The 19,576-nt window shown below is 36.4% G+C and overlaps 3 protein-coding genes and 1 long non-coding RNA gene across 4 annotated transcripts; 2 read left to right on the top strand and 2 right to left on the bottom strand.

Moving 5' to 3' along the window:
- Positions 1–224: 224 nt before the first annotated feature.
- Positions 225–5,291, top strand: LOC103837991 (golgin candidate 1). The gene is made up of 21 exons (XM_009114390.3): positions 225–481; positions 565–645; positions 828–877; positions 947–1,603; positions 1,718–1,780; positions 1,907–1,984; positions 2,091–2,294; positions 2,451–2,507; positions 2,608–2,682; positions 2,771–2,842; positions 3,090–3,152; positions 3,238–3,336; positions 3,578–3,655; positions 3,740–3,808; positions 4,035–4,082; positions 4,171–4,266; positions 4,352–4,428; positions 4,512–4,557; positions 4,660–4,758; positions 4,851–4,895; positions 4,980–5,291. Exons 1-21 carry the CDS (start codon positions 454–456, stop codon positions 5,043–5,045), a joined length of 2,151 nt encoding a protein of 716 aa, XP_009112638.1. The 5' UTR covers positions 225–453; the 3' UTR covers positions 5,046–5,291.
- A 283-nt stretch (positions 5,292–5,574) lies between these two features.
- On the bottom strand, positions 5,575–9,007 carry LOC103837989. Its single transcript, XM_018654189.2, has 14 exons — positions 8,776–9,007; positions 8,601–8,656; positions 8,334–8,508; positions 8,162–8,263; positions 7,976–8,047; positions 7,621–7,737; positions 7,443–7,520; positions 7,290–7,352; positions 7,105–7,201; positions 6,914–6,992; positions 6,629–6,843; positions 6,325–6,470; positions 6,105–6,227; positions 5,575–6,017 (listed from the first exon to the last, which is right to left on the bottom strand). The coding sequence occupies exons 1-14, from the start codon at positions 8,851–8,853 to the stop codon at positions 5,865–5,867; spliced, it is 1,554 nt and encodes a 517-aa protein (XP_018509705.2). The 5' UTR covers positions 8,854–9,007; the 3' UTR covers positions 5,575–5,864.
- A 3,292-nt stretch (positions 9,008–12,299) lies between these two features.
- LOC103837988 lies at positions 12,300–13,354 on the top strand. The gene is made up of 2 exons (XR_627020.3): positions 12,300–12,396; positions 12,495–13,354. It is a non-coding gene; the product is annotated as an uncharacterized LOC103837988 (long non-coding RNA).
- LOC103837987 (hexokinase-1) lies at positions 13,237–16,500 on the bottom strand. The gene is made up of 8 exons (XM_009114389.2): positions 15,921–16,500; positions 15,095–15,245; positions 14,820–15,002; positions 14,585–14,659; positions 14,363–14,518; positions 14,185–14,283; positions 13,880–14,092; positions 13,237–13,787 (listed from the first exon to the last, which is right to left on the bottom strand). The coding sequence occupies exons 1-8, from the start codon at positions 16,190–16,192 to the stop codon at positions 13,437–13,439; spliced, it is 1,500 nt and encodes a 499-aa protein (XP_009112637.1). The 5' UTR covers positions 16,193–16,500; the 3' UTR covers positions 13,237–13,436.
- Positions 16,501–19,576: the final 3,076 nt, after the last annotated feature.

Raw genomic sequence — 19,576 nt, 5'->3', positions numbered from 1 at the left:
AATGGTTTATGTATTAAAATATGAAAAATAAATATTTGAGACATTAAAATGGATAGCAAAAAAGGTTGGGCGTTAAAAAAATTAGTTGGAGGTATTTTTATGGAATTTTTTTCTTAATAAAATCATTAACTTTCTTCAAAGTCGTTAAGAGCCCACTTATGTAAAAAAGCCCACCAAAACATTAGTCCAATAACACACAATTCAAAGAAGTTTAGGAGAAATGTCATAATCCCATTTCAACGGTCACGATCAGGTAGACCACTGTAAACCAGGTGGTCGTGACACCACATGATCAACGATCTGAGTTCAACCTCCAAAGAAGCACTTGTGATTCCTCGTAAGCAGCTGTTGATTCCCAAATCTGAACCGAGACGCGTGGTGTATGGAAGCTCCTGTACCGATCCGCCGTGACTAGTGAGGAGGAGGAGTTACTTTCTGTTCTGATCATCATCAATGGCGTCTTGGCTCAAAGCTGCCGAAGGTAAATCTTCTTAGTGGGGGCTTCTTCACTCTTAACCGTGATAACATTTTCTGAATCGAAGGTTGTTGTTTGTTTGGTTATAGATTTATTCGAGGTTGTGGATCGAAGGGCAAAGTCTGTGGTTGAAGATCTTTCCGAGGAACAATCCGATTTGCAGGCGTTAGGTACTTCCGATATTACTCTGTTTCATCCCACATTGTACGAAAAATCTCATCTTTGGTTGATCTGTGATTACAGTTTGAATGTCACAATTTGTATAGCATTAGGATTAGTTACACCGCATCTTTAGTTTTAGTTATTTATCTGTTTCTTATGTTATGTTGTCTTTTGTTTGGGGTGGCTAAAGCTTCTGATAAGAAAGGGTCTCAATCGAAGAGGTTAAGTTCAAGGAGAAAGGTATTTACCGTGTTTCTCTAATCTGTAACTCGTTCCTTTTGTCAATACTTAAGATCAACTTCTTTGTAGGCGCGGCAGAAACTTGTAAAAGAAGGATCTTCTACTAAGAGAGATCTTTCTGGTGATCAGTCTGGACCAGGAGTGACGCAGTCTGAGGTGGCTCCGTCTAAAAGTTCTGTTTCCGCTGAAGATGCCTCTTCATCAGGGCCCGCCCTGCAGAGAAGAGAGATTCAACCGACTGATGCAGATGTTCTGAGTGTTCAGTCACTTCCACAATCAGCAGCAGACACAAAAAGTGAAGATGCTGCTGTGGTACCGTCAGAATCTGTTGTGGGCGGTGATGCAACTGCAGGTAGCAAGAATCCTGATGGAGATGTTCCAAATGACTCTTTGGTGCAACCGTCACCATCTTTACCTGACAAAGACATTGAAGTCGTTGTCAGTGAGAACCTGGTTGATGCTACCAAAAAGGATACACAAGGAGAGGTAGAAGATTCTTCAAAAAGAGACCTCGATAGACTGGAATCCGCAGTGCACGTTTCTCCTTTAGGCGAAGGGGATGTGATTCGAAGCACAAGTGATGAGGCGAAAGAGAAAGTTGGCACCTCAATCAATTTGGATAAAAAACAGGAACAGAAAGTTGCTGACGCCTCAACCAATCTGGAGATAGACCAAGATCGTAGAGCTGGTACAGCTTCCATGAAGATTCAAGATCAACTTGAAGAGGTTAGTTAGCCTCTGGAAAATGAAGAAAAATAGCACATGCTATGTCTGCTACTTGAATTTGCATGTGTGATATCTTTTTAAAAGACTGTTGATCAATCTTTTCATTAATTATAGGCTCAGGGGTTGTTAAAAGCTACAGTTTCCACTGGGCAGTCGAAAGAAGCCAGGTTAGCAAGGGTAAGCTCACATATCCTTTGCTACTTTCCTCTATCAAACTGGTGATGAAACCCTCTTTTATCTGTCGGATAGGATTTATCCATGTCAATTGTTGGACATGACCAATTTGTCTTTATTCGCTTTTAGGTCTGTGCTGGACTTTCATCCCGTCTACAAGAAATAAAGGCAGAAAATGCACAGTTGGAAGAGCTTCTCACTGCAGAGGTAAATTTCAATAGCTTGAGTTTCTTTTTCACTCATATAAGAAAAAAAGTACCAGTGATACTTGAAGATGTACAACCTAATTATTTCTTCATTTTGACTGTCATAGCAAGAGCTTACCAAATCATATGAAGCTAGCATTAGACAGTTACAAAAAGATTTATCAGCTTCCAAAACTGAAGTGACGAAAGTAGAATCAAGCATGGTTGAGGCACTAGCAGCTAAGAACACAGAGATAGAAGCACTTGTCAGCGCAATGGATGCCCTGAAAAACCAGGCTGCTCTGAACGAAGGAAAAGTGTCGTCTCTTCAGGTATTCGAGGCCTCGTATTTTTTTTTCTTCTTTTGTGTGCTTCCAGTCATATCATACCATGACTGCTTAGTGGTCCTTGATACTTCCTCTCTTCAGCTACCTTTTTTTTTCTTTTTTACCCAACCAGCTTTTAGTAAATCATTTACTTTTTATCAGGCTGACATGGAGTCTATTATGAGAAACAGAGAATTGGCCGAGACTAGGATGATGCAGGTACTACTACAATTTTTTCTTCCATAATTGGCTGTTTGCTATATACGATTTTGAACATATAGGTCCTCAAACTATTGAACTAATATTTTTCTTATTCCAGGCACTGCGGGAGGAGCTTGCAACTACTGAAAGGAGAGCTGAAGAGGAGCGTTCTGCACATAATGCCACAAAAATGGTTTGTTGTCTGAACATTGCGGAAACTATTCATAATGGAAAAATGATATCACTTCTTTTTCTTACGTGAATTGCTCTTTCTAAGTCAGGCTGCCATGGAAAGGGAGAGGGAGCTAGAGCACAGGGCTGTGGATGCTTCCACAGCACTTGTTAGAATTCAGGTGAGACAGGATCCTTAGACTGAGTCCTACAACCACTAATTTACGTTTCAAATAGGTCATTTAACTTAATATGCTAAGTATTAGCTCTATCTTCGTACACTGTGTTCTTCTTTCTCTGGCAAGGAAAATTAGGAACCCTTTGTATTTTCATGGGCTGTATAATCATGAACAAAGTAAAGATTCTATGTGTAACTCTTGTTACCCCAGAACTACTTTGACCTGACTTTGAAAATGGCTGGTTTATTAGAGAATTGCTGATGAAAGGACAGCGAAGGTGGCAGAACTTGAACAGAAGGTGGCCTTGCTTGAGGTAGATGAACCTATTCTCAACGAAATTTGTTACCCCAGCATCATATATTTGAACTTCATTAGAAGAATTGGCAAATGATACTCAGGTCGAATGCACATCTCTGAATCAAGAGCTGCAAGATATGGAAGCTCGTGCTCGGAGAGGACAAAAGAAAAATCCGGATGAACCAAATCAAGTGATCCAGGTATGGTATGTTAACAACAGTAGTGAGTTCTTAGCACTCTTGTAAAACTTCATTAGAAGTAGAAAAAACCATAGAAAATATGTGCAAACAGTATTTACGATTCCTGGGTAACTATGACAACTCATGTATCGATTTCAAATTCTAAAACCGACAAGTATATTCGAACCCTTGAAAACAACACTTATTAGCTTTTCAAAGTCCAGATTTTGGCTACTCCATATAAGTTACTTTTATTACGCAGATTCAAGCATGGCAAGACGAAGTGGACCGTGCTCGGCAAGGTCAAAGAGATGCCGAGGAGAAACTTTCTTCAATGGAGGTATGTTATCTTTTATTGACATGATGTATTTTTTGTTTGTGCTATAAGAGTAGCTGTATTTTACATGTCCTTTGCTTGTTGTAGGCTGAAATGCAAAAGGTGAGGGTTGAAATGGCAGCCATGAAGAGGGATGCAGAACACTACTCACGCCAGGTGAGATCCACAGTTTGAGAGTCTGTCTTTTCTTGTCAATGCATTAACAGTTTTTTATTGTTTTTATATCCTAGTCTATGCTTATGGTCTTGTGGTTATAACGGATTCGTTCTAAAATTAAGTGCTTACAACTAATTGATTTATTTCTCTCATACTGGTAAAGTGGTACCTTTAATGCATATGATTATATAACATGAGCTTAATCGTTATACCTCTGACCTAGTAGGAGCATACAGAGCTGGAAAAACGCTACCGTGAACTAACAGATTTACTGGTATGTGAACTCTGAAACATAATGATTCTTAGATCAAAGTCATATTGGGGAGTTGTATGATAGTTTCTGGCCATGGGGTTCGATGCAGTACTATAAGCAAACGCAACTAGAGACTATGGCGAGTGAGAAGGCTGCAGCAGAGTTTCAGTTGGAGAAAGAGGTTAAACGTCTACAGGAAGCACAGGTTCGATGTCAAATCTATCTACAGTTCATGACATTTGCACGCTACTTAAAAATAAAGACTCTAAGCTTGTACTTGGTTGATTCAGGTAGAGGTAGAAAAAAGCAGAGTTCCTCGACGTCCATCAACAACTTGGGAAGAAGATTCTGAGATCAAGACACTTGAGTACGTCTTTTCTAATATGGGTGCTAATATATATTTATATTGAGTTAATTCTTCGATGCTTACAAAAAGAATAAAAATTTCAGGTCTCTTCCACTGTATCACCAACACATGGCTACAGCGAGGACACAGGTAGAGAGACTTGGGAGCATATTTAGAAACACTGCTTATCGTCATTTGTTTTTATATATAACCTTTAATCTTATGTTCACTTTGTTCTCCTTGTGTCTTCAGTTGCAAAACGCAGTGAAACTGTTAGACTCAGGAGCTGTAAGGGCCACGAGGTTCCTTTGGCGGTACCCGATAGCTCGGATTCTCCTGCTTTTTTACCTTGTGAGACTCTCTCGCTTACCTCTTCAAATATCACTTGCCTTACTACTATATCTATGGAACCTCTAATAAACATATCATTTATGAAATTGCAGATCTTTGTTCATCTCTTCTTGATGTATCTAATACACCGGCTACAGGTACGTTTAGTCCCTTCTAAACTGAATATTATCTGAGTCATGGAGTTTGAATCATTGTCGTTCTAATCTCATGCACTCGTGCAGGCGCAAGCGGAAGCCGAAGAAGTAGGGGATTCAATGGGCCTGACCAACAACGTTTTCAGACCATGACAGGTTCTATAAGGAGATCAATGAATGGGGTCTTCAAGTGACCAAAGAACTTACGTATGGATGGATTGTCTTAGAGAAGGTTTTGAACTTTTTTTATACAGAGGCTGCTTGTTACGATTTAATTTAGCAGCAGTTTCTTTCTGTTTTGTTTATTCAAGGAAGTTTCCTCTAACCGTTGGGAAGTGAAGAACATAATGTTTGTAAATGACTACATGGGGGTTTATATAACTTACGCTTGAATACCTATTTAACTTGAACTAGTTTGAATTTAGAGTTCAGTGTTTGGTTTTTGGAAAGAAAAAACATAACAAATTCCGCATGGAAGACCAGTGTACACTGATAACATATGTTCCATACTCATGTCATGTCCATAGCATTGCTCAACGGAAGTTCGCCTGCGTTGAGCTTTTCTAACAATAAAGAAAAAGCAGTGGGGCTGCCTAAATTCAACTTGAATGAAGTCATAGACTGAACAGAAATAACAAAACTAAACAGATGAACAATGGGAGAATAAAAAATTACAGAAGTCTGAGGTGATGATGAAGATGTATGATCAAATATTTCTTCCCAAACGGCTAAACAAGTAAAAACCCATAAAATAAAACAAACACAAAGAAATCAATAAATAAGAATTTCCCAGAGGTATGACCCTTTCTTCTTCACCAATAAACAATTTGTACCCAAAGAAGAAAAAAAATCAAATCTCCCACCCTCCCTCTGGAAAAAGAATCACTAAACATTTCAAAGAATCATCAATTCACCTAAGCTTTGAGCTTTGCTTCTTCTACTGTATTCCAAACAAAAAACCCGAGAAGTTTTTTAAACGTCAAACTTCTTTGGTTGTCGCCAGTGAGCCAAGTTTCTTCCTAATAAGCTTAAGAAGGAAGCTTTCTGTGGAGCTCCCTTCTTACCATACAAGTGTTTCCCTCCTAAATCAGTCATCACTGGTACCATATCATTCCTTCTCTCAATCTGTTATCACATCACATCGCAATAAATAAATCTCAAACACACTTGTCAAGGTGACCTTTACTTGAAAGACACACTTGATTGTTATACCTTGAAAACCTTTCCATTTCTCAGGTGGTATCTAATTCCAGACCAGTTTATCGACTGAGAAAAGTGTGAACGGAAAGCTGAGATCGGGTATAGGAAGTTGTCCACTAGCATTGCTATGAATATCTGCATACAAAATTTATTTCCCCCATAAATCAAACCTGAGAAACCTTTTTTTACCTCTCTTTTAGCTAATCAATAAAAGGGGTTGAAAAGCACGTACAAGTCCCCAGTTGTAAGGTGCAAGAGAGAGACGGGGTGCCTCAGGGGATAATAGATTGCATAGCGTCACTTCTCGCCTTGTCAAATTCCACATTGATAGAAGTTCGATGAACGTGCAGATTGCCAACAGTATAACAAGTGACATACCTGCATAGAAACCTCATTTTTTCCAGATCAGTATGTAGCACAAGAAAAACCAAACAATCCTACTTTTTTTAATGCTTCAACCTTCGTGGCACTAGGATCAGGTTCTCTTATTATCTTGAACAGAGAACCCACCTAAATAAGAGGAAAAGTATGCTCACCACAGGAAGCAAAGGTCGTGTCTTCAAGTTGATGATAACCCTTGGTGTAAATTCTTAAGGCTGATGTTATGTGGATGACAGCCATAATGTATGATGCAACAAAACCCCATGACAGATAACAGTGGACGGCAAACAAAAGCTTGTTCATTATCCAGTTAGCTTTGGATATGTAAGATTCTAGCACAAAGGTTTGCTTTCTCAAGTAGTTCCAGTACCTATAACATAGGAGGAAAAAATGGTTAAACATCTAAAAGTTTGTTAAATAAGTGAAAAATGAGTATGTACCGTCCAAAACTTAGATCACTTGCAAGAGGATGAGGGAAAACAGCGACAGGAGGAGATGTAATGAGCCTCTTGTGAGCACCTTGAGTTACAAAAAAAAACAGGTGAGTGGAAACAAGAAGAGACTATCAACTACACAGACAATAGGCATATCTAGACAAAAAAATAGAGGGAAATTCAGAAGAAAATGTTACCTGCTAGAGAGGCAAGTGTCATATCATCTGAATAACCGCCATCACGTAAGCCAGAGACAACACCATACCGATCTTGTCTGAAATCATCAGCATGCATCTACAAAATAGTTGCAAATAAACACTAAAGTTAGATGTAGCACAGAAAATACAATTAGAAACATCATCTACGATGCTATTTTACATACCATCATGCACCCTCCCCACAAAAAGAATGTCCTCCCGCCAGTTGCAAATCCCATTGAGCAAGGCTGTAAAGAGTAAATGCCAATATTAGCTACAGAAAAAATAAAAAACAGAACTGAAGGAAGAGTAAAGAAGGGAGACAGATGTCAATGTACCATGTGGTACTCATAGATGCAATAACTGCCAAGAGTTCCAGACGGCAAGTCTAGAGGATAGCCTGTTTGAATAAATATCTGCAACAGGTCACCCATTGGTGTTAAATAATTTCAACATAAGCAAACATAATTATCCTTAAGGTAATCAGTTCATGAACTATAAAGTTTTGGGTACCACCTCTGGATTCTTCTCCATCTCCGACGTAAGAGCTCCAATTGTTCCAGGATGCAGTCTAACATCATCGTCCAAAAACAACACATATTTGGTATCTTTGTGCATTTTCTCAACTCCAATCTTCACCAAGCAGAAACCAATTTTATATAAAAAAAAAAGAGTCAGCAAAAGCCAATGAATGAAGAACATAAATGAAAAATGTATATTGGAAGATAGTTAAGCTTTTCATGGTTGTGCTTACAGTTTAGCCCAAAACAGTGTGACATCAAAATATTGAGAGAGAGAGGGAGAAGAAAAAAACCAGTGCAACTAATGAAAGCCAATCAGCAAAAAGATTTAAGTCTTGCCTCCAACATACCAACTGATTATGAATTTTCTGGCTGCAAGTGGTTGATAAACCAGCAACAACAACCTTAGCTTCAATATGATCCTGCACATAATAATGAGCAAAGTTTTGAAGTCAGTACAGTACATACTTGAAGACAAAAGAAGGTTTGTGTGGAGAATGTTCCTACAGAAAGATATGTTGAAACGTGTCCTGCACCTGATACGTAGATAATAGACGGGAAACAGCATGATATGCAGGGTCTTGAGTACTTTCTAAAACAAATAGGAATTCCAACGGTCCACCATAGAGAGAGGTAATCTACACAAGTAAAGATTACCAATAAAGTTGGAAGCAAGCAAAACACTGCCAATAACAAAGAGACACAAACCTGACTTCTCCAGTTGTGCAAATTGTGTTCTCCAAAACCTTTGAGAGGCATGACAACGGAAACTCTGGGGAGTTGAACCTGCCTAGAGTGCTCGAGTTCATTGATGTCTTGACTGAGGAAGGCTAAACTGTTTCCAGCTTTCATGCTGTTTTTAATTCTCCTAATCTCTCGGTTCCTTAAAGGTAAAGAAACACACACACACACACACATCAGAGTTTAAAAACAGACGCAAGGTTGTAATTTTAAGGGACAGAAAGAAAGAGAAACCTGACATATGCAGCCATTAACCAGCCTAGAGCAAGGAGTAAGCATATCACACATCCCTGAGACGCATCATATAAAGAACAACATATCTTGATAAAAAAATGAGAAATTTATTATGTTTTTGATTCATCAAAAGAAAAGAAGCTCTCTTTAACAAGAAGGGACTCTAAAGGCTGACCTGGATATGAAGGAAGACAGCGAAAGGGGTGCAGAAGGCTCTGCTGAGAGAGAAGAGAATCGACTCCAATGTTGACATTCCCCTCCTCTCTCTTTCTCTCTCGACGTCAAGCAAAACAGGGGAAGAAGGAGCAAAATGAGGAACTCTAGATTTGCTATTCTTCTCGAGCGGGGTAAGATTCAGCAGATCGCCATTGACGGGAGCAGCTAAAATGGAATCACACAGTTCATCTATTCACATCCTTCTCCTTCCATGTTTTTAATTCTAAATTTACTGTTTTTAATAAAATATTATCATAATAATTGAAATTTTAGCACTCTTTTTTCTTTGAGTATTTGCAGTACAAAGGTGGAAGAAAAGTAAAAAATGGAATAATCCATATTGATGCACTATAGTGAACAGAAAAGTAAAAAATGGAATAATCCATTAGCAGTTTTAATTCTTTTGTTTGTTATCTCCTAAGATGAGAGGATGTGTTGACGAAATTGAAAATAAGAATCCAAAAGGTGCTTCAAAACAAGACATTGTAAGTTGGAGGGATAAAACACATTTTCCAACACTGTAGCTAAAAAAGTCCATCTATAATGCAGTTATTTATGGTGTTAAGTTGGATGGAGAAAACACATTTTCCCATGCCATTATGCAGTCTGATTGTATTGAAGTTGTCCTTCAACACATATTCTCATTTTAGAAACTTTAAAATCAAATATTAGAATTTCTCTAGACACTTGTTAAGCTATAAATAAGTTTAAAATTTTAATTTCTTAATAAAACACCATTAAAATAAGAGTATATTTGTCTTAGATACTCAAGTTGAAGTTCTAACGGGTGGGGTTGCTCTAAGTTTATAATTAGATGAGATGGTTGGGTTGATAAGTTTTAATTTTCTTTGTTCTTTTCACTATTTGAGAATACAAATTGAGTTTTTCTTCTGGGGGGATCACGGTCAAATGATCACTCGGACTAATCTAAAACATTACGCGACCAAAATTGCTTGTGTGGAAGAAATAAAGAGCATCACAAGAATTTGACATCAATAAAATTATAAGCGACGAATAACATGTTAACGTGACGAAATAAAATATCAGTGTTTTTAATCGAAGATGTTTTGTAGAGTACTTTCAAACCTAAAAAGAAACGTTTCAAAAGGGATGATTGACACGAGTTGTTTTTATAGAGCGGGCTTGGTAGTGTCATGATGACTGATGATGAACGGAGAACCGCTTGTCCTGCGTCACAAGTCTTATTTGGAACTTAATCTGAGCCGATTGAGAGCTGGCTTGGTCATGAAACATCTTATTTGCTAAATATGCGAATATAAACCATTTCTTTTAGCAAACGGGTTTCACTTCAGTTTTGATGCACAATAGTTGAAGTATCCACATGCCCTATTGGTCAACAAAAGACGGTTTAATTTGAAACTCTTATCATCTCAACTATACTAGCATAGCAATATATCCAAATAATCAAGGTTGAAATGGACCGGAGCACGCTTTAAAAGGATAAATAAAACACTAAAGATAGAAGAGTTTACACATGCACATAAGGCACACAAGTTAAACGTGACTTTTATTACAAATTTACAACGAAAGGCCATGTGAAATAAAGAGTTAAAGACACAATTATGGACAACGATATCCTCAAAACACAACGATGTAATCAAATTCTGGTTGACAAAAATGGACTATATTAATAGAGAATAATTGGATATAATAGTTACAACAGTTTACAATAACTAAAAACTAGGAACAAGATATTGAGAGTAAGAGAGAGTTCGAGGTCAAGGTCGTATATGGTGTGTCTAGACTCTAGGGTTTCCGAATGTCCCCTTCTGCTCTTTTCTTTTCTCTCTTTACAGTCCCTCTCACCCCCATTGTTTGTTAGCTAGATCTTCTCATGTTATTAACAACTCCGAGTTTTTTTTATCCTATTTTTTTGGAGAATATTCTTCTAAAATCGATATTTTTTTCTTTGCGCGGTTATCGACGTTGCGTCCTTCCTGCGACCTCATGATCATTCGCCAATTATCATGGGTGAACTCGTCTAAGCGGTTTGTATTGTCGGGATTTGGGGCCAACAGCTACTATACAATACCTTCAACACCAGACCTTTTATGATCTTTTCTCCACCAGCAAACAAACATTATACCTTTTTTTAACAAACATTATACTTATAGTTAAAAAAATTTAACCAGAGATTATTGTGTGTTTAGGATGAGAGAAACAACAATGACAATGGGGGTGATTGGTTGGGTTGTAACTCTAGAAAATTTACTTTAGCATTTTGTATGTTTACAGCTATTTTTTGTGTGTTTTTGCTGTAGTTTTAATTTTTTGGTTATAGCTTTAAAAACCAAGATAAAGCATGATTAGTAGTATTTAAGATTGTAGATGAAAATTAAAGCTAAAGTTACTTTCTACAGTCCAACCAATCACCCCCAATATATCTAAAATATTTTCTACCTAAGCAAAATCTTAATGGAACTTCTTCAAAGTTTGATCAAACACTTTCCCAGTGTCTTTTAAATTCCCAGTATAGAGTATGCTGACCTGAAAAACCGCCAAACCGGACTTGAAACATCATCCATATTGCATATGACTTGGATGCAAAAAAAAATACTCACCCTTTTTCCTTGAACAGCTAACTTTACCATCTAACTCGCCTTTTACAATCACTTCAATTGTCACCTCATTTGGAGAAATCTCTGATTCTGGTAGGTTCTTAGTAGTAGCTTCCTTCTCCATGTTCCTATTCATTATGGAAATAAAAATCTTACTGGAAAAATCTAAACAAAGAGAGAGACAACTCTTTAGCAGAAGCTTGTCTCAGGATCACCATATATATTCAACTGAAATTTCTCCCATAATACTACTATATGTAAGATATGACTCACTTTTCGGTAGCTTGTTTCTTCCTCCATGTAGTCTCCTCTCTCCTCTCTTTTTTCCTCTTTTTCTTTGATAGAGTTACATCAGTTGATTGATTCTATTGCTCTGTCATGTACGAGACAATGGCTGAATCATGAACATCAAGAAAGTAACATAACCAGTTCAGTTGTATTGTACACCACTGCTTACTTGTCAGTCTATGTCTTGTGACTTCCAGACATTTCTTCGTTTGTGTTAATAACAACTGGTTCCTTGTTGATTGATGACTCGCCAAATTTAATTTGACTCCAATTGTAAATGTTTGTTTTTTCGTTATAAATATAGGTTTGTTTGGTCTTGGTCTTTCTCTAATTCAACTTATTCACAAGAAGACGTATTATCTATGTATTATGGAGAAGGAAAATGAAGTTGGACCGGTTCAGATAGATACAAGAAACTCAAGAGTCAAGATAACATATTTTCTACAACCATGAATATAAAATATACTTAAACGCGTTTAATTTATCTAAATTAACACTCCACCTAACCTTAGTGCATGTTCTCTACATATAAATACATACACGAATTACAAACTGATCATCAAACTTAGAGAGTATAGACCAACCAACTACAAAAAACCAAAAAAAACTGTACGCGGTTCGGTTAGTAACTTTGATTATTCTCTTGTTCTCTGCATCATTCAACACAATCGTCTTCGCTGGGTTAACGTTCGATAACGAATCTCTCAATACCAGTAAGTTATCGTTATTATAAGAAACTTCTTCTTTGAATCTGTTGATTTGGTTTTCTATTAGAAATTAGTATTGAATTTTTTTTCTTTTGTTGGTAAAGAAATAGGAGTAGCGATTTGGAATCAAAAGGTGGTAAAAAATGTAAGGGGTGCAGTAAAGCCCAGTATCTCACGGCCTGCGCGTCAACGATCAAGTCCAAGGAGTGGTTCTGAAAACTCTAATTCGACTCAATGGGAAAGTTATGTTGCTATCATTGAGGCATTTGGCATTTTTTCCGGTAACTAGCTTCATGTATTTGACAATATGATCAGTTCATATGTGCTCTGTTTCATATTTTAATAAATTTCTTTTTGAGTGGCACAATCTATTCTATTAAAATACCAACTTGACCTATTGATATAGGTGTGATCCAACTATTTTAATACAATTATTAAAATATTTTATTAATTATTTAAAAAAATATTATAAAAAATCACAAATATGACTAAAACACACAAATATTAAAATTAATTTTTTAAAAAAATGTAAAACAAAAAATATATCCATCTAGTATAACTTTAAAGCTTTTCATGGGTTGGCCAAAGACTAGTCAATAGCAAACACAAATTTGAAACATTTCACAAAGGAATAGATTTCATATTTACTTAATCAGTAGTACCACTAAACAAACATTGCTATTATTTGTTTTCAATAGTTGTCTCAAAGCTTTTAAAAGCTGATGTGTCATTTCCTGGATTAACAATTATGTTACTATTAGTTATTTTTTTGCCACACCCAATGTGGGCGTTCAGTACGTTGAACTCAAGATCAATAAAACAAAAATGGTCACTTATATATAGAACTATGAAATATATAGTTCTACAACATTGGCTTGTTTTTGAATTTGCCATAACCTGAAGAAGATATCCAGGTTGGTTGTTTATTATTGTTCCTGAACAATGATAACAAAAAAAAAAAAAAGAAATCCTCAATAATGGGCAAACAAAAAATCACAAAGGTCTTTTTACCTTCCATGCTTGGAAGTCGAAACCTTCCTTTAAATTTAACTTGTTTCAGAGTCCTGGAGGTACTGAGAGTGCGAGGCAGCGAGCAGCGCGGCTCCAACGCCAGACCCGTCATTCGAATGAATCACCTCGACGCTCCCTGATGCTTCATCTCCAAGCAACTCTTTCAATGAGCTCTCCATACACTCACTGAACTGAGTGTAGTGCTCGAACAGTCCACCGTCCATGGCAATCACAGATTTCTGCGTTGTTTCCCCATCTTTCGGTGCGTCTCTTCCTAGTTTCTTGAGGATTCCGTAGATCCCAGCTGCAGAGAGACGAGCTCCTCGGGTGGCAATGATGTTACAGAGACTGATCACAACTTTTCTCATCTTCAGAGTAGTAGGGACCTGAGAGATCATTAAAAAAGATCATTCATTGAGACTTCATTATGTAGGTTGTTAGTGTGAATCGTTTGAGAATGAATATAGGAGAATCTAACCTCCAGTATGTCCTTTAACTTGCTTCCAACAACCTTCAAATCCGGAGAAGTGTCGCTGTGCATAGCAGACATGGTAGGAGTCCTTATGATGAATGGTACTTTCAGCTTAGGTGGGATGGAGTCGCCAAAGAAAGCAGCCTCTTCAGCCATCTTCAGAAGAACTCTACGCAAGATCTCTCCCAAATACATACCGGAAATGATTTTCTCAAGAATCTGTGAGAAAAAAAAAGCCAGATAGAATCTTAGACTCTTAGTCACAATAACTAATGATAAATCTCTAAAGGGCAAGCAAGGCTCATTCATACCTGTTCACCAGGATTCAAACTATCGAAATCCAGCAGGTGGTCGTACTCGGTCAAGGGAAGATGTGATGACCTGAAGTTTCCCCACTCCATGTTGATCACCTGCATTGCATTGCAGTACATACATACTAAGCTTTAGCTAGTTCAATGTTAGTTGCAAAAAAAAAGAAAAAACACAAACCATTTCTCCAGATTTGGGAAGTAAGCCCTGCCATTTTGGAATGGCACTTGCGCGTTCGACATAAGCTGCATTTGTGCCAGTGCCTAGAATAACAGCGGCTACAACATCAGAGTTATAGTATCTACCACCAGCAAGTGTTCCAACCGTATCATTAACCTGCAAAGAGGTTTTAAGGAATCATTTAACAAATGACATAATCTATAGCTGAAAGAATGAACTTACAAGCGCAGTGACATTCATGTCAAGCCCAACTCTTTCCATAGCTTTAATAAGCTCTCCCACAACATCTTGTCCAAGCTACACGGTCGCAAGCAACAGGCAGAAACAGAGTTCAGAGAAAAAATGACAAAAAAAATGACTCTAGTCAAGAACAAGGTTCATGAAAATGACAGCCATGGGAAGCTGTTTGTGTAATATAAAATTTGAAATAAAATGAAGAAGGGTAAACAAGCTCAACTGCATCTTCGATGGAGAAGCCTTTAGTCCAGTTGATGAGAGTGCCAGAGCACAAAGACGTCTGCTTAACAGGAAACGAGAAAGTGAAACCTAACTCCCTTTGTCTACCCGCTTGGAGATGAAAGTCCTCTCCTTCCGTCGCTACAAACTTTGCAAGCGCTTCGGCGATAAAATTGAACAATTCCTGTCTCCACAATTAGCAGAAGACAAAGATATATAGAGATCAACCAAAAGACTAAAACATAAAAAGTCTAGTGTCAGGGGAAAGAAACTGACATCTGAAGCACCGGTCATCAAAGGAGGAGGGATAGAGACTTCTTCGAATTCTTGTTTGACAACACGGTCTTGCTTGCCACCAAGAAGCACACGCATGACACGGAAGTTTGTTCCTCCTAGGTCCAGCGCGTAAAAGAAACCTTGTTCATCCCTGTCCCAAATCCATGGTTAGGAGATTAAATTCACATACATCTCAAGTTTACTGTGTCAGCACTCAGCAGCATCATAACAGCCAAAAAAAAAAAAAAATCAACCAGACTCATGGTTCACCCTAAGTTGATGATTTGATCGACTTCACATGAACAGACTAAAACACAATGGCTACTAGATTAATCACGGTTTGTAGTTTCTCTTTTGCCATCAGAAATATTTATATCTCTCTACCTCATTCATTTTCATTACAGAAACAGATGAAGCTAAAAGCAGAGATCCTAAACAAAAAAAAAGACAAAATAAAAGTCTCTAGAATCCATGAAAAGGTGAACAATGAGACATCAAAACCTATCAACCCTGTTCCAGTTTAAAAGAAACATACTCACTCCTACAGTGTCAAGATTGTCAGATTCAAAATAAATAGGACATAGGTACACATCTAACTTCATAGAATTCAATAGCTTTTAACCGCAACGAAACAAAGTAGTCGTCGAAATCAAAAATTAAAATCAGAGACATCTGATCTAAATGAATCATAAAGCACGAATCTTTCTCAGACAAAACATAACATTATCCCCCCCCAAAAAAAAAAGAATCAGACCAACAAAATTAAAAACATATATGTTTTTTTTTTTTGCAATCCAAATATCAAAAAATAAAAAAAAAGAATTACCCAGAAGGGAGATTGTCGACGTAGCTGATAAGCATCTTAAGCTTGCTTCCACCTTCCGAAGCGAGACCGGCGTGCATCTCAACCGTCATCGCATCCGCCACTTGTCTCAGCTTCCCTATCGGCGTCGCGCAATCCTCCTCGAACACCTTCAGGATCTCTATCACGCGCCCCCATTTCCCGCAGCTTTTCATCCGCCGCCTCACCACGTACACCGTCGCCGCGCACACCGCCGCAGCGCAAACAACCGTCGCACCAACAGCCACTTTACCCATCTCTCTCTCGGTGAATCTCAAAAAGAAAGAAAGAAAAAAAAAGACAGCTTTTGATCTGAAAATCCGAAATTAATGGGAACCCTAGATCGATCCACTCGAGCTCGTGGTGGTGATTGTGAGATAGACCCACGTAAGCAGCTCCCCTTGTCTGTAAACTAAGTAAGGAAAGATCGATTTTTTTGGGTTTGAAAAATTGTGGAGGACGTTGAGTAACATATAATTCGGGTAATAATCGGTTAGATAAAAAAGTATGATTACGATGTCGAATGTTTGTGGAAAACCAAGTCCTTGTTTTGTAAATATACTCAGAGGTAAGCAAAACGAATTTTGTCTGATGGAATATATAATGAATCAGACCTTAGCAAAATGATTGTCTAGAAGGTTTTTTTTTACAAATCTAGTTTTAAATTTCTAGTTTGACATTTTATTTATTTTGAGCTTTGACATTTTGCTTGACGCTTTTGTCTAATTTAGGATTAAAAATATGTTTTTGACTTTTTTTTTTAGACAAAGCCATATAATTAGAGTTCGTTCCGTTATTGATTTGACCACCGACTAAAGATTACTAATTATTTCATAAATTCTCGTATATTATTGTGCTGCAACTTTAGTCATTATTCTGAACCTCCTGCCAATATAAAATTTAATGATTTGGTAGATTCATTTTTTCTTTAAATAAACAGTTGGTATATTATCAAATCTAGATAGAGGAAACGTTTTATGTAATAACACTATTTGTCTAAATAAAGAAGGGAAAACTCATAAAATTACACCAAATTCCACAAAAATAGGCACACCCTATAATAATATTTGTAAATTTATACACAGGCTATCTAAAGCTTTCATCAGATAAAAAAATATCTTCAAAGCTTTTCATCACTTTAGAAAAATATGTTCATAAATAAAGAGATTTAATAATTCAATGCCCATTTAATAAATAAAATAAATTTGTTTGTCAGGCGCTAATTATATACAATGGCATTTTCCACTCCTACACAAATCACGCCGGCATATGTATGTCGCTATGATATAAGTACACCTAATAAATTTTGATAAAAATATAATTAATAACTTTTCCAATAAAACTGAAAAATGCAACCCACGCGATGGTGGACTAGTGGTTTTGAAGGAGCAACAGCCCCAATACGGATCATGTTTCGAGATCTCGTGTGGTTATCCAGACTAGCGTTAAATCGCAAAAATAAGTGGAGTGTCGTGGGTTTCGTGAGATTAGTCGGTTGACCTCGGCCGAATTCTCACGATTATCAAAAAAAAAACTGAAAATGCATATAAAACTTGTATGACCGCTCATAGAGATAATATCTACGATGTCAAAAAGAAAGAAAGAGATGATATCTACAAATCAAGAAAATGTCCAAATTATTTTTGTTAATTAAAAATGGATTAATTTCGTAATATCTACTATAACCTTTAAAAAAGTTCGGGTACATGTTCTCCTTTCATGTTCTCCTTCCAATCAGAGTCACTTTTAAATTAACATCGGTTTGGTAAGAGAAAGCAAATAGTTCGGTCCTCTGTTTTGTCATCTCACTCACTGAGCCCCACCACACTTACAAGTTATAGCCTATATGATACTATAATGCATAAAGTGTTAAACAACATTTTGAGAAAGGAAATGTTAACAACACTATTCATCAAAAACTCGAAACCTAATTAGTCGTCAATAATGTCTTTCTAGGAGTTTAGTTAGGCTTTGAGTGTCCCAGATACATCCGATTAACAGAAGAATAAAAAACAACATTAGTCACTTTTTTACTTTCTACTTTCGTTCAAGTGGCGTGATTTTAAATACTATTACCATGCAAAATCCTTGTACAAACCCTAGTGTAGTGGTAGGACCGAAGGAGAAGACATTCCATCAAAATAATATTGAAAAAATGTTTTTTAGATAATCAGTTAGTTAAAATAAATAGTTAGTTAAACCGAACTTAAACCAATAAAAATTATCTTTGCTTGAAAGTGAAGTGTTGGAGTTGTTTACTGCAAAAAGGTATACAATTTCTACATCTAATCTTAGTGAAAACAACACGTTGGCAATCTCTCAAATCGCCTGAGAACTGAATTCAAGACGTGAACGGAATGAACATTCACGGCTCAAAGAATTTGAGTATTAACACTATTATTTATTAATTAATATTTTTGGTGAGTCATATTATTATATATGTTGCTTTGAAATCAAACTAATAATATAAGTGGTCCAGAACTAGTTTTCTCTAAACAACTGTGGTGGAGAAAGATGACTTTTCTGCCATCTTCTTTAGTATGACATTAGAAATTTGTTTTTCTCTCATTTCCATTTCATATTTGTATGATATTCGTCGCATTATAATTAATGTTGTCTGAGAGATTTTCAGTATGATAAGAAAGCCCAGTCCAAAACTAAATCTAACAAGTATTTTCATGCTCTCATAGCATTTACTTAAACATAATCGTTCTATCAGCTTGGATATGCGTTAAAGTATCTAGTATCTTAGTTTATAAATGTATAAAATTTTATTTTGACAAATGTAAATGTATAAAGTATCCAAATGTTTTATATTTATGCATAATATAATGCATATATGGTCATAGTCTCACATCAAGAAAACATGGCATTTTTAATAGAAATCCCGAGGAACTGCAATTCCTAAACAAAATACTGAGGAAATTAAATTATCGACTAAACAATATCCACCGATAAATACTGACGATTTAACGAAGAAAAAAATTGTCAGTAAATACAAAGTTTCGACTTATTTAAGAGAAAAATATATTTGTTAATTTCTCAAAGAAAATGTTCATTTATTTGGGAATATGTCAAAAAAATTTGACGAATCTCGGACGAATAATATGACCGTTTTATAGCCATTTCAAAATTTTTTAAAAAATGCGATAAATTTTGTGTCAAAATTGTCATTTTTGTAACAAATTCGTCGAAATTGTTAGCAACTTTCATCTATAAATACAATTTCCTCATATTTACAACAAGCATAAAAGACATGGCTCCTCCTAACTATTTTAGTTCTTGATGGATAAACATGCTATGGATCTGACGATAAATTTACTTATAGAATAATATGCAAATGATATTAGTGAATTCATGATGGTGGCCCAATGACAACCAATATATACAAATCCATAAGTTGAAATGTCCTTACTCTTCTTGTAAGAATAATAGAAATATTAAGAAGATTGGCATTTGGAAGCATTTACATATAAATAGATTTATGTTGGGTTACTAGATTTGATATATTTATGGAGAAACTTATTATAGCAATATTAGCAAACCTCATAATGTGGACAGGTTAGAAGAACCTAGCATGGATGTTGATTATATGGTGATGGAAAATTATGAATATAGAAAATTTTACTATCAGTGGTTGA

The sequence above is a fragment of the Brassica rapa genome, chromosome A09, assembly GCF_000309985.2.
Source record: "Brassica rapa cultivar Chiifu-401-42 chromosome A09, CAAS_Brap_v3.01, whole genome shotgun sequence".
Classification (NCBI taxonomy): Eukaryota; Viridiplantae; Streptophyta; class Magnoliopsida; order Brassicales; family Brassicaceae; genus Brassica; species Brassica rapa.
This window is presented reverse-complemented; position numbering and strand designations above follow the sequence as displayed.